Source organism: Lepidochelys olivacea (genome assembly GCF_965140295.1).
Source record: "Lepidochelys olivacea isolate rLepOli2 genome assembly, chromosome: 27".
NCBI classification, from domain to species: Eukaryota; Metazoa; Chordata; order Testudines; family Cheloniidae; genus Lepidochelys; species Lepidochelys olivacea.
This window is the reverse complement of record NC_140437.1, coordinates 10,784,690-10,797,985: the sequence shown is the minus strand read 5'-3', so window position 1 is coordinate 10,797,985 and position 13,296 is coordinate 10,784,690. Positions and strand designations below refer to the sequence as shown.

The 13,296-nt window shown below is 48.9% G+C and overlaps 1 protein-coding gene across 4 annotated transcripts in view; it reads right to left on the bottom strand.

Moving 5' to 3' along the window:
• Positions 1-7,007, bottom strand: part of DDX42 (DEAD-box helicase 42) — a 34,359-nt gene extending 27,352 nt beyond the window's left edge. The window contains exons 1-5 of one of the 4 annotated variants that reach the window (XM_084615529.1): positions 6,894-6,997; positions 4,242-4,346; positions 3,042-3,149; positions 2,105-2,341; positions 332-482 (exon numbers count right to left, since the gene is read on the bottom strand). In XM_084615529.1, the coding sequence (XP_084471655.1) occupies positions 332-482; positions 2,105-2,341; positions 3,042-3,049 (396 nt within the window). In that variant the 5' untranslated portion in view covers positions 3,050-3,149; positions 4,242-4,346; positions 6,894-6,997. Of the gene's footprint in view, positions 1-331; positions 483-2,104; positions 2,342-3,041; positions 3,150-4,241; positions 4,347-6,893 lie in introns of all 4 variants that reach the window. The other 3 variants (XM_084615531.1, XM_084615530.1, XM_084615532.1) reach the window with 3 other exon arrangements.
• Between the last annotated feature and the right edge of the window lie 6,289 nt (positions 7,008-13,296).

Here is a 13,296-nt window from a genome sequence, read left to right as displayed (position 1 = left end):
GTGCAGCGGGCTGGACTAGATGTCCTCTCAAGTTCCCTTCCAGAATTACATGTCTATGATTCTTTCGGTAATTTTTTTTGGCTTTAGTCACTTTTAAATGGTTTTTACACATATTGGGATTTTTTAAAAATTCTCATGAAGATAATAGACAAGGACTCCGATATACAAAGTACAGCCTTATCCATGTCAACAGGTAATAATATTATTGTAAACAGCACCTTGAAGAGCACTAATATAACCCTTAACCTTTTGTATATTTATCTATGTTTCCTGCTCTTAACAGAGGAGTTTAACACCTAAATTCATAAACACTTAATGAGCTGGGGCTTGCCTCCACTTCAGCCATGAATGCTTCCAAGGGATCATCTTCACTGTCAGAGTCTCCCGATTTGGAATTAAACTGCTGGCGCGTGGGGGAATTCTCTGCAGGAATGTATGGCAAATCAACATTGCTGGAATCTTCCTCTTCATCCTCAAAGTATCTGACAAGTAAGAGAGAGTAGTTTATAGCACAGTAATGGGCCAGGTCAGCACACAGCTATAACAAGTCATGCAGTGGGTCTATCTGTTTGTAGAGCCATTGGTTTGAGTCTCTGTATAACTGACTGGAGTGAATAACAAAACTTTGTATTCATCTAGTTTTTTCCATTGAAGGACGTTGAGGTGTGATCCCCTCAATGTGTGTATAGGACTATAAGAAGGGTTAGTAAGGAGGCCAATGTTTTCAGGATGCTGGCAACACCCAACTGTATCTTGTTCGACTTGGATGATGCTGATCAGTGCCTCAGCCAGTGTCTAGCTGAGACTGAAGTATAGATGAAAGTAAGCTAGTTGAAACTCAACCCAAACAAGATAGGAGCAAGGGGAAGCAAGTGGTGATCCATCTATCAATCACTGTCGTGTCTGACAGCCTCACAATCTTTTTAATATGTTTAAATACGTTCTACAAACAACAAACTGCGGCACAGAGATTAAATGACTTGCCAAAGGTCGCATAGGACGTCTGTGGCAGAGCAGGGAATTGAACCTGGGTCGCCGAAGTCCCAGACTAGTGCCCTAAGGAATGGACCACCCTCTCTCTTTATAGACGAGGCAACTTCAGATCATTTGACAGAAGGAGTATATCTTGCTAGGGTTTGTAACATAGGGGTGATTTTAGACTCCCAGCTGCTATTTGACAATTGTGCGACAGAAGTATTCCAGTCAGTTTTTTACCATGTGTATATGGCTAAGAGGTTGTGACTTTTCATTCTGGATGGAGACTTTGCCACTGTTATCTATGCTGTTATTACCTCAGTTTAGACTACTGCGAGTGCTCAACATGGAGCCACACCTTAAAACCATTGAGAGATGCAGTAGGTGCAGAATGCAGTGGCTTCCTTACTGAATGGGGCATCTTGCTGGGAACATGTGATAGTGGTGCTGCAGGAGCTGCACTGGCTGACTGGAATTTTGGGTGCTGGTTATGATCGATAAAGCCCTGTATGGCCTGTGACTGGCCTACTGGAGGAATCGCCTCTCTCCCCATGCCATTCTGCCATAGCTGAAGTCAGCAGGGATGCTCAAGCTGGATTCCCCTCACTGTAAAAAATAGAGGGGGAAGCTGGCAGGACACGGGAGCTCCAAGACTTTGGAACTTGGTCCCCCTGTTGGTCTAAAATAGCCTGAATTTAGTGACCTTTTGAACATGCTGCAAAAGACGTTCAATTTGGGCTTTTGGAGGAGGCGACAGGCATACTTCCCACAATGATGTAAGGGTGGAAAGGAGTTTTTGTAGGTGGCTGGTTGACTCAGTTCCTACTGAAATGATTACTTAAAATGTACTGGGATTTTATTATATCCACTAATGACGTGTTACTGTGCCTAGATCCTTGAATAGGCATCTTCTTATTATTTTAAATCTAAATAATTAAAATAAGCTTCACAAACAACTCTCAACATAGACAAGGGTATTATTCCCCTTTCACTGAGAAGAAAACCCAGGCTCAGACAGTTTAAACTATTTCTCTGCTTGTTAGTTTCAATCAATGAAATTTGCTCCTTGAAACCTGTAAAACAACCAAATCTAAAACAGGACACACAAAAAAAAAGTATCACAGCTTACGCATTCTCCTCATCAAAGTTTGCTCGCTTTGATCCAATTTTATAGAAAGAAGGGAGCTGAGGCGGTGCTGACTTCCCAAACGCAGCTGAAGAGCCAGGTGTTCCAAAAGCACTATGGGACTGTGAAGGGAGTTTTGGTTCCTCTTTCTTTCCAGGGGCTATGGCAAATCCTCCAAAACCAAAGCCTCTTTTGGTGCCAGGCCCACCTTTGTTCCAGTTCATGATGTCAGCAATCTCTCTGTTACGGTCAGAATATACAAGTTAACATCCCCTCTGTTATAGTTTGCCAGATACAAAAGGCACAAATTCCTTTGACCAGGGCTTCCTACAGTCATCTGAAGATGGATGTTTGAGAAGATAACCCCAACTAGGATTTTGGCTTTGTTCCTCTACTGAAAATTATAATATATTCACTTTTCATTAAAGAAAAATGAACAGGTTGCTGTCCAAAATATTACATCGCTCAAAAAGTTCCATCAATCAAAAAGAAATACATGTTACCAGGTTTATAGATAGAAAAGTCTATCACCCGTTAACACAATGCTTAACAAACATTCCTGTCCTGTAGATTTTACAATCCAAGATAGACAAATAAACCCAAGGCGAGGTCCCTGAACACAAGAACCGATATGGGAGGAGAAGTGGAAAGTCAACTGAATAAATATTTTGCATTTTTATACAGTCCCATCCCTGAATGTGTTATAGCTTTGTAAATACTGCACAGCTGAAATCCAGCCACCTTTAGAGAGGAGGGCAGATAGCACATAGCAAACCACACAACCGTAGGGGGAGGGGAAATGTTGGTCAAGAACAAAAAGTCAAGCCTCATTTAAGAGGTGTGCCTTAGGATATTTAAGATACACGCAGAGTAGACAGCACCTCAGTTCTTGAGGTCACATTTGAAAGACTCCCACCCAATCTGTTTGCACAGAACTCACTTTTCCATGTCAGGAGGATGAAGGGCTCAGTTGTTGATGCTGCTAGGATTTGACCCTGATTCCATGAAGTTTAGTATTTTCCCAATGCTTGGGCAACTAAAGTCATACCTTCAAGGCACAAAAAAAAAAGGGGGGGGGGGCATGATGCACAGCCCTTTCAAGTGTGTTACAGTCAGAAGGCTCCTAGTTTAGCAGTCTTATTAGACAATTCTCTGCATTCACTGGGACCCCTTCAATGACATTAAGGTGCATAGCTAAGAGAAATAACTGGCAAATCTGAGAGTAAATTCTGTACACTACCTCCTACACAAAGGATTTACCAGTTTGGAATCTGCTCAACAAATCTAAAAGTCTAGAATATGGAGCTCTCTAGGTCATTTTTGGAAAAAAATCATTCCTCTGCTCTCCATGGTAGAAGCTTGACTCCAATAATCTGTTCTTCCCACTTGCACCAACACAGTTCTCAAGCTTCAAACCTGCTGATATGTGACAAACGCCTGAATTGTGGAACACTGGGCTCTTGTTGCTTGTGCTGTACTTCATGAATTGTAATATTTTTTAATATTAAATCAGTTTGTAAGGCTGTTTTCTCACTGTGTGAATAAAAGAAAACTGGAAAAGCATATATCAAGTACAATCAGAAACACAACACTCTGCAGAACAATCTGCTACACTTGATTATGAAGTCTACTCAAGTCTTTGCTATTGATTTTTTCATGTGGATGGTGCTCAGACATCACAGTGACAAGCTGCAGTAGAAAACCCTAAAGATAGACAGAGGTGTGTGCAGATTTCCCCAGTTAACATAATTTTGGGAAAAGAGACGCTGACGACCACATCTTCTCTGGAGGCCACCTTGCCTTTAAGAGCAGGAACACCACAGCAGTCTCCACACCCCCAGTTCACCACACTTTAGAAAATGTACTGGTTAAGAGAAGAGAGGGTGAAACTTTGTCCCTTTGGGATTATATGCCTTGAGGATTGGGAAGGGGACAGACACTCTGGCCTCCTAACTCCTAAGATCATTTTGCCTTGTGAAAGATCCTACACTGGGTGGGTGGACAGAGAATGGGATTGCAGCAGTATCCCCCCGCCAGATCATTCTGCCTTGAAAAGACAGGAAGGAAGGAACACTGCAGCCTTCCTTCTCATGGATCATCCTAAATTTGAGGAAGGAGTGGGACAACAAACTGCACCCACCTGTTCTCCCCGTCACCCAGTCAGGGATGGTGTGTACATGGGGAAAGAGAGGAAAACCACACTGCAGTCTCCTTCTGCCAGAAATCACCCAATTGGGGATGGTGTCTGTATGGGGGGAGGGTCAAAAAAGAGAAGAGAACCACACTGCACCCCTCCACCTTCCCGCCATAAAGATTGCCCAGTCAGGTACTAGGTGTGGATGGGGGAAGAGAGCAAAACTACACTTGCAGCATCCTTTCCCACAGTGGGGAAGGCTAAACGCATCACCTGTCTCCCCCTCCCTACCCCATGATCCAAGCTTGTGGGGCAAGTGAGTGAGAATATCCTACATCCCCCCCACCTAAGCGATCATGCTGCCCTGCATGGGGTCTGTTGGACATTGTAGCTTGGTTTGGGGAGGAGATCCATGCTATTCTGGGAGAAAGGGGGACATTGTAGCTCGATTTGGCATGAGGTAGGTACTGTTCAGGAGGGAGAGGGCTGCTGTAGCTCGGTGTGGGGGTGAGATCCATGCCGCCCTGGGTGGGAGAAGGGCTGCCCTAGCTCGAGCTGGGGATGAGACCTGCACTGCCCTGGGGGATAAAGGGCACAGCTATAACTCATGAAAAGAAAAGGAGGACTTGTGGCACCTTAGAGACTACTAACTAATTTATCAGAGCATAAGCTTTCGTGAGCTACAGCTCACTTCATTGGATCTGATGAAGTGAGCTCTATCGCTCAGGAAACATTATGCTCTGATAAATTTGTTAGTCTCTAAGGTGCCGCAAGTCCTCCTTTTCTTTTTGCAGATATAGACTAACACGGCTGCTACTCTGAAACCCGCTATAGGTCAATGTGGGGGGAGGGGGGGTGAGACCCGCGCTGCCCTGGGAGGGAGGAGGTGGCCGCTGTAGCTCGGGGCGGGGGAGGGGGGGGAGGAAGGTGAGACCCGCGCTGCCCCGGGGGGGTGTGAGCGGCCGCTGTAGCTCGGGGTGGGGGGGTGTGAGACCCGCGCTGCCCCGGGGGGGAGGGGGCCGCTGTAGCTCGGGGTGGGGGGGTGTGAGACCCGCGCTGCCCCGGGGGGGAGGGGGCCGCTGTAGCTCGAGGGGGGGGGTGTGAGACCCGCGCTGCTCCGGGGGGGAAGGTGAGACCCGCGCTGGCGGGGTGGGGAGCGGCCGCTGTAGCTCGGGGCGGGGGTGTGAGAGACCCGCGCTGCCCCGGGGGGGGGGAAAGGGGCCGCTGTAGCTCGGGGCGGGGGGGGTGTGAGACCCGCGCAGCCCCGGGGGGGAGGGGGCCGCTGTAGCTCGGGGCGGGGGGGGTGTGAGACCCGCGCTGCCCCGGGGGGGAGGGAGGGGGCCGCTGTAGCTCGGGGCGGGGGGGGGTGAGACCCGCGCAGCCCCGGGGGGGAGGGGGCCGCTGTAGCTCGGGGCGGGGGGGGTGTGAGACCCGCGCAGCCCCGGGGGGGAGGGGGCCGCTGTAGCTCGGGGCGGGGGGGGTGTGAGACCCGCGCTGCCCCGGGGGGGAGGGAGGGGGCCGCTGTAGCTCGGGGCGGGGGGGGGTGAGACCCGCGCAGCCCCGGGGGGGAGGGGGCCGCTGTAGCTCGGGGCGGGGGGGGTGTGAGACCCGCGCTGCCCCGGGGGGGAGGGAGGGGGCCGCTGTAGCTCGGGGCGGGGGGGGGTGTGAGACCCGCGCTGCCCCGGGGGGGAGGGAGGGGGCCGCTGTAGCTCGGGGCGGGGGGGGTGTGAGACCCGCGCTGCCCCGGGGGGGGGGAGGGGGCCGCTGTAGCTCGGGGCGGGGGGGGTGAGACCCGCGCTGCCCCGGGGGGGGAGCGGCCGCTGTAGCTCGGGGCGGGGGGGTGTGAGACCCGCGCTGCCGGGGGGGGGGGGGGGCCGCTGTAGTTCGGTACGGGGGAGGAAGGTGAGACCCGCGCTGCCCTGGGGGGGGGGGGGGGAGCGGCCGCTGTAGCTCGGGGCGGGGGGGTGTGAGACCCGCGCTGCCCCGGGGGGGGGAGGGGGCCGCTGTAGCTCGGGGCGGGGGGGTGTGAGACCCGCGCTGCCCCGGGGGGGGGGGGGGCTGTAGTTCGGTACGGGGGAGGAAGGTGAGACCCGCGCTGCCCTGGGGGGGGGGGGGAGCGGCCGCTGTAGCTCGGGGCGGGGGGGTGAGACCCGCGCTGCACCGGGGGGGGAGCGGCCGCTGTAGCTCGGGGCGGGGGGGTGTGAGACCCGCGCTGCCGGGGGGGGGGGAGCGGCCGCTGTAGCTCGGGGCGGGGGGGTGAGACCCGCGCTGCCCCGGGGGGGGAGCGGCCGCTGTAGCTCGGGGCGGGGGTGGCGGGACAGGGAGGGGGCCGCTATAGCTCGGGGTGCGGGGGGAGACCCGCGCTGCCCCGGGGGGGGTGGCTGAGCTGAAGCAGCAGCAGGAGGCCCCGCCCCCTCTCCTGGGGGCCCTGCGCCCGGGGGCTGAGGGGGCAGCTCACCCCCACACGCCGCCCGCTAAGGCTGAGGGACGCGGGGAGCCTCGAGCAGGGGGCGGGCCCTTTGTCCGGGGCAGGCCCGGGCGCCGCCAGCCGCCCTAGGCCGCGGCCCCCCACCCGCCGGAAGCAGGCCCCGCTCGCCGGGCCCCGCGGGGAAACGCGATGCGGGGCCGCCCCGCGGCTCTCCCCTCCCCCCGACTCACTCGCCGCTCGGGCTCCGCCGGCTCCAGCCGCCTCTTCCCCCGTTACCGGGAGGGGGAGGGGAACGTGCGTGCGGATGGGACGGGATGACGTCACCGCGCTGCTGCGTGGCATGCGCACTGGGGACGGCTGAGGCTGCGCGAGAGGATGGGCGGAGGTGACCTCGGCCTCAGTGGAGCCACCCAGCCCCCATGGACGCTCTCCAGGGGTTCTCAAAGTGGGGGTCGGGACCCCTCGGGGATCACAAAGTTCTTACATGGGGGGGGGTCGTGAGTTGTCAGCCTCCACCCCAAACCTTGCTTTGCCGCCAGCATTTACAATGGTGTTAACACATAAAAAGTGTGTTTAATGTTTAAGGGGGGGGGTCACACGCAGAGGCCCGCTATGTGACAGGGGCCCTCGAATATTTGACAGGCCGTGTGCGCAAAAAATTTCTTCTGTGCAAATTTTTGAAGCAGAGTTCAAAGTTGTGCGCCATGAGGCAAATGTGCCCAAGCGAGTAAAATGCTTATACATTTAAAAAGTTTTAATTTGCAATTTGTGTCAATTTACATGGGTTTTCAGATAGAGACATCATAAGGAAAAGAAAAACAAGTTTGTGTTTTAAATTTAAAATTTTCCTAAAACATATCAATAAATGATTATCCGCCAAGAATAAGATATGTAATTACACATGCATTTTAATTTCCTTATTGGTCGAAATGTCAAAGACTGCTGAACTAACCTTACTGTTTTTCCCTGCGATCTTTTTCATTTGCCCATTCAATAGAAACTCTGTCCAGATCTATCAGTCCTCCATCCAGCTGGTAACTCTTAATACACATCAGCATGTCCAAATGATCTACTTGTAAACGATTCCATAGTTTGTTTTTTAGAGTGTTCATTAAGCTAAAGCCACACTCACAGCCTGCACTTGATGCTAGGAATGTTCCTCCAATATCCATCAACTTTGCAAGATCCTGAAACTGTTAGTTCTGGTGAGCAAATGTCACCATATCCGGTAAACTTAAAACCAACTGGCTTTTGATTCTTTGGGCTACTGCAAACTTGAAGGCATTGTACTGACTGACTATAACAATCTCTTCAGCAAGAAAGTCTTTGTATTTTGAACATAAGGATTTGGCCTGATGAGTTCCAAAACTGAAGTCACACTTAACTATTGCTGCACAATCAAAAGCGGACCACTCCTGGCCTTCATCCTCTGGAAATCTGTCTGCCAAATGTGCACACAAGATGTTTATGAAAGTTATTATGGAACTGGTATCAATTTCATTATTTTTTTGAGAGCTTATATCCAAGAGAGCCTTAACTTTGTCATTCCATAAGACTGAATCTCCAAGGTACTGTCTTCTGATCTTGTTCAGTTTACCTTGGCAAGGTGAAATGCTTCAAGAGGTGTAAGGCCCCGTTTCTGGAGCAGCGTGGATAGTGAAGCCAGCTCCGACAAAACATCATTCAAAACTTCTAATGTTATTTGGTATTCCATGGTATTCAGCTTTTTGTGGCAGTATTTAGAAACTGGATCAGTATCTTTGTCTTGCTCAAAATATTCCAGAAGAGGATTATAGCTGTGAATAATTGCTCGAAGTGCAAAGTGCCTAGATAACCAGCACACTTCATTGAGTGGCCTGAAAGCCACTGACTTACATTCAGAAGCATCCTAAATTTTTTTCTGAAATTTGCATTTTCTCCTGGATGACTGACAGAACACCATGTTGACAGTTCTCATTAAGGTTTCGATGTCTCTTATCAGCCTGACCTCTTTCAATGCATCAGAAATCCCCAAGTCTTCCCGGTGTGCAACTCAATGTTGCTGGACTAAGTGTGGAATATCACATTTCAGCTGAGCCGCCACACCATTGAGTTTGCCCAACATCACAGAGGCACCATCAGATGTGAACACCACCATTTTCATTAGATCAGGTTGTTTTTTATAAAACTCTTTGACTGCAGACACTATTGAAACAGCCTCACATTCTTGCAATCGTAATAGTCCACCAAACAAAGTTTTATAGTCTGCAGAATTTATGGATCTATATTTAAAGTAGAGTATCAAGTATCTGCTAATGGATATATCAGTGCTTTCATCAACAGATAGAGTATGAAACATTGCCAATGCTATTTCATGCATGAGGTCATTTTGAACAATGCAGTTGATAATTTCAAGAAATTCAAAAGCATAATTTTTACTTCTCCAGCTTGCTGGTATGCGCACATACTTTTCCATATGGTCATTAATATCCTGAACAGAAAGCTTTGAGCTGTTCATTTTAATAGCCAACAACACACTGTCAATAAGTATTTTGATTTCTTCTGGGTTTGAGGGCTTGTGTTCAAGATTAATTTGCCTCCTCTGCTTTTCAGCTGGACTTTCAAGAATCATGCTAAGCAATCCGCTCCATAATGAAGGGGTTTTTTTCTAAGTCTTGTTACACCATCCCCGTCAGCGATTCAGAGCCCTAAGGTGGAAACCAGACGTGTCATTTACCCAACATGCCTACCACATTGTGAAACATTGGGATGCCTGGATATCAGGAGCAAGTGTTGAATCTCCAGTAGATTTGCCCTTCCTAATGCAAATGGAACAGTTCTTAGAGGGTGTTCCTGAGGAGATAGAAAGATACGTCCTAGTTGGGAAACCCAAAACTGTAATCGAGGCAGGGGAGATTGGAGCCAAATGGGTGAAGGTGGCAGAGAAGAAAAAAAACTGGTCGCAGTTGGAGCGGATACCAGAAGGGACAACCTCAGACCACACCCTACTACCGGGGGCCGCCCAAGGAACCCTCCAGCCACCTTATCGTCCCACCACACCGTTCTCCAGCAACCCACCTCGCCCCAGTGACCCGTCAGCTGGACAATGTTTTAAATGTAACGAGCCGGGGCATGTAAAGACCAACTGCCCCAAGAACCCCAACAGATTACAGTTCATTGCACCGGAATCACACCAGAGGTCCTCAGGCCCAGATACCTCCCAGATACCCTCGGAGTGGAGGGAAACTGTGAGTGTGGGCGGGAAGAAGGTCACCGCGTGGAGGGACACTGGAGCACAAGTGTCGGCTATCCATGCTTCCTTAGTGGACCCCAATTTAATCAACCCGGAGATCCAAGTGACGATTCAACCCTTCAAATCCAACTCTTTCAATTTGCCTACAGCCAAGTTGCCTGTTCAGTACCGGGGCTGGTCAGGAACGTGGACTTTTGCAGTCTCTGATGATTATCCCATCCCCATGCTGCTGGGGGAAGACTTGGCCAATCATATGAAGTCAGCCAAGGGGGTGGGAATGGTCACCCACAGCGAGACTAAACCAGCCATCACGCCTAGTGCTGTTCTGGAAACTTCTACCAGGACCCGGTCAGAGGTGATGGACCCGGACCCCGGGCCAATGTCTGCAACAGCAGTAGTGGATAGTGAGCTGTAGCTCACGAAAGCTTATGCTCAAATAAATTGGTTAGTTTCTAAGGTGCCACTAGTACTCCTTTTCTTTTTGCGAATACAGACTAACACAGCTGCTACTCTGAAACCCATCTATATGAGACTTACTTGACAGATGACACTTTAAGAAATCCAACTTCCATACATCATTCTACATTCTTCCTGTTGAAAATTCTCCCGAAGCTTTGGCATCTCGACAATATACACAAACCACTCTGTTGTCCTCATCATATGTGAATATTTCATGAAGTTTAACAAGCATTACACTATGTGACCTCGGTGTAACTGTCTCTATAGTCTCATCCAGCCATCCAGATTTAAATGAAGTCGCTGTTCTTTTACGCTTTAGACCTCTAGACAGTGACATTTTGGGATTGATTTTTTACCAGATTGGTTTATTTAAAATTAATACTTTTATTATATGGCTGCTATTTCAATGCGCTTAACAGCGCGACTCGACAAAAGGGCAAACGGGAAGTTTGTGCATAGCTCTGATCATGTCCATGCATCTGTGGCAAAAAAACACGGGAAAATGGTAAAACATCATGAGTAAATGTATGAAGTCCAATGCCTTTGAAAGATTTCAATCACGAAAACAATGGTTACCTTTGTTCATTTCTGGGAAATCTTTGCAATTCCTTGGCCTGAGTCTGTGGACCCATGCTGAGAGACTTGCTGCTGACCTTACTGCTCTGGCCCAAAATAGGGCAGTAACATAAGTGTGTCCAAACCTCAATTTATCTTGAGTGTCACGAGATTTAGCATTTTTCTCACAGCCCCAGATCCTGAAATTACGTAAATATGTGACCAAGTATCAGAGGGGTAGCCGTGTTAGTCTGTATCCACAAAAACAACGAGGAGTCCGGTGGCACCTTAAAGACTAACAGATTTATTTGGGTATAAGCTTTCATGGGTAAAAAACCCACTTCTCCATGCACCTGAAGAAGTGGGTTTTTTTACCCACGAAAGCTTATGCCCAAATAAATCTGTTAGTCTTTAAGGTGCCACTGGACTCCTCGTTGTTTTTGTAAATATGTGAGAATCTCAGCTTTTGTTGTAAAGATGTTCTTATCCCTCATGGTTGCAAAGAAATGTGAACCCTAAAGGCTTAAAACTAGAAGACAAATAAAAAGACACAAAAGCGATTAAAAAAAATTCTTGATTTTTGAGGCCTGACTCATGATATTTGACAGGTAGGCAATACTGAATACTGTTGTTTTTTACAGAATGAGAGTAGGAGAACCACAAGACTCTATGTCATTCAGCCTTGACTTAAATAATAATAATAATAATATTAACTTCCCTTTATGGCCCGATATGATTATCGCAGGGCAAGCCAACAATATTAATAAATAATGAATTAATTAGAATAAACAATAAAAATTAACACCTAGCTGTTATAGTCAGATTAGGATCTCTACACACACAAAGACACTCCTAACCAAAAATAGGAGTGATGAGGAGCAATTATGTTGCAGGAATAAATTCTGCCTGGCTGTACCACAAAAACCAGTGAAAATAAATTAAAATCATATTGATTTATTATGCTGTCCTATAGATTTTCAAAGTGTTTTTACAAACTTTACTTAATTAATCTGAACAGAAAATGTAACTGTGAGATTTTAATACATGATGAGCAGGATTTTGCATGGTAAGGCTACCACCTATCTTTGCTGCTGGTGGGTGTCATCATTCTTCTCCCTGGGGATATATCACATTCCCTGATCAATGAGAGAGTCAACAAGCATGTGGACAAGGGTGATCCAGTTGATATAGTGTGTTTGGAGTCAGAAAGCCTAATTAAGCAGTCATGAGTCAAAAGGTTGTTACAAGGAGGAGGGAGAAAAATTGTTTTTCTTAACCTCCAAGGATAGGACAAGAAGCAATGGGCTTAAATTGCGGCAAGGGAGATTTAGGTTGGACGTTAGGAAAAACTTCCTGTCAGGGTGGTTAAGCGCTGGAATAAATTGCCTAGGGAGGTCATAGAATCCCCATCATTAGAGATTTTTAAGAGCAGGTTAGACAAACACCTGTCAGGAATGGTCTAGATAATACTTAGTCCTGCCATGAGTGCAGGGGACTGGACTAAATGACCTCTCAAGGTCCCTTTCAGTCCTCCAATTCTATGAGATAGGAGGGAAGGTCCTGTTATAAATTAGTAACTGGTTACAAGATAGGAAACAAAGGTCAATAAGGGAAATAAAGGGTCAGTTTTCACAAGGAAAGAAAGTAAATAGTAGGGTCCCTCAAGGATCTTCAGAGATGACTAAGTGGGGGTGTAACAGGGTGCTGGCCAGGAGGTCCTGAGCCAGGCCCCTGTTAGCCCAGCTCCAATTAATAAGCATTAATTGGGCCTGGCTGAGTATGCCACACCTAATTGCTAGAAGAGAAGCACCTGCGAGCCTTATTAGCCAGGGGGCTATATAAGGCAGGCAGGCAGGGGGAGGAGAGGAGCATTGCATTGCATCCCTGCCCTGCAGGCTGGAGATGCTAGCTGTCCCCCAGGTTGCTGGTTTGGAGCAGAGTGTAAATAGAAGGTGGTGGGAGCTGACACTGAAAATAAAAAGCACTGGTGATTGCACTCAGAAGGGGTCTCTGGCTGATTTGTTGTGAGGGCAAATGAACACCTCGTTACATGTGGGGGCTTGTCCAGGATCCAAGAGCCAGCGAACTTGGTTGGCAGCCCGGATATGGAGGAGACCCTGCAATGGCTGGTCAAACAGCAGGAGCAGATGCAGCAGGTCCTGCAAAGTTTTCAGCAGTCCCACCAGGCTGAGAGACAGGCCTTACTGACCTGGTAAATTGAGCAACAGCAGAGTCTGCGAGAATTCATACAGCAGACCGGCGTTCAACAACAGCTTCTGCAACGAGTGGTGAGTCCTGCGGGAGGGGATGGCACCCGGCTGCCGGGCTGGGGACTTTGTAAAATGAGCCCAGCGGATGATCCAGACGTCTTTCTCAGGACCTTCGAG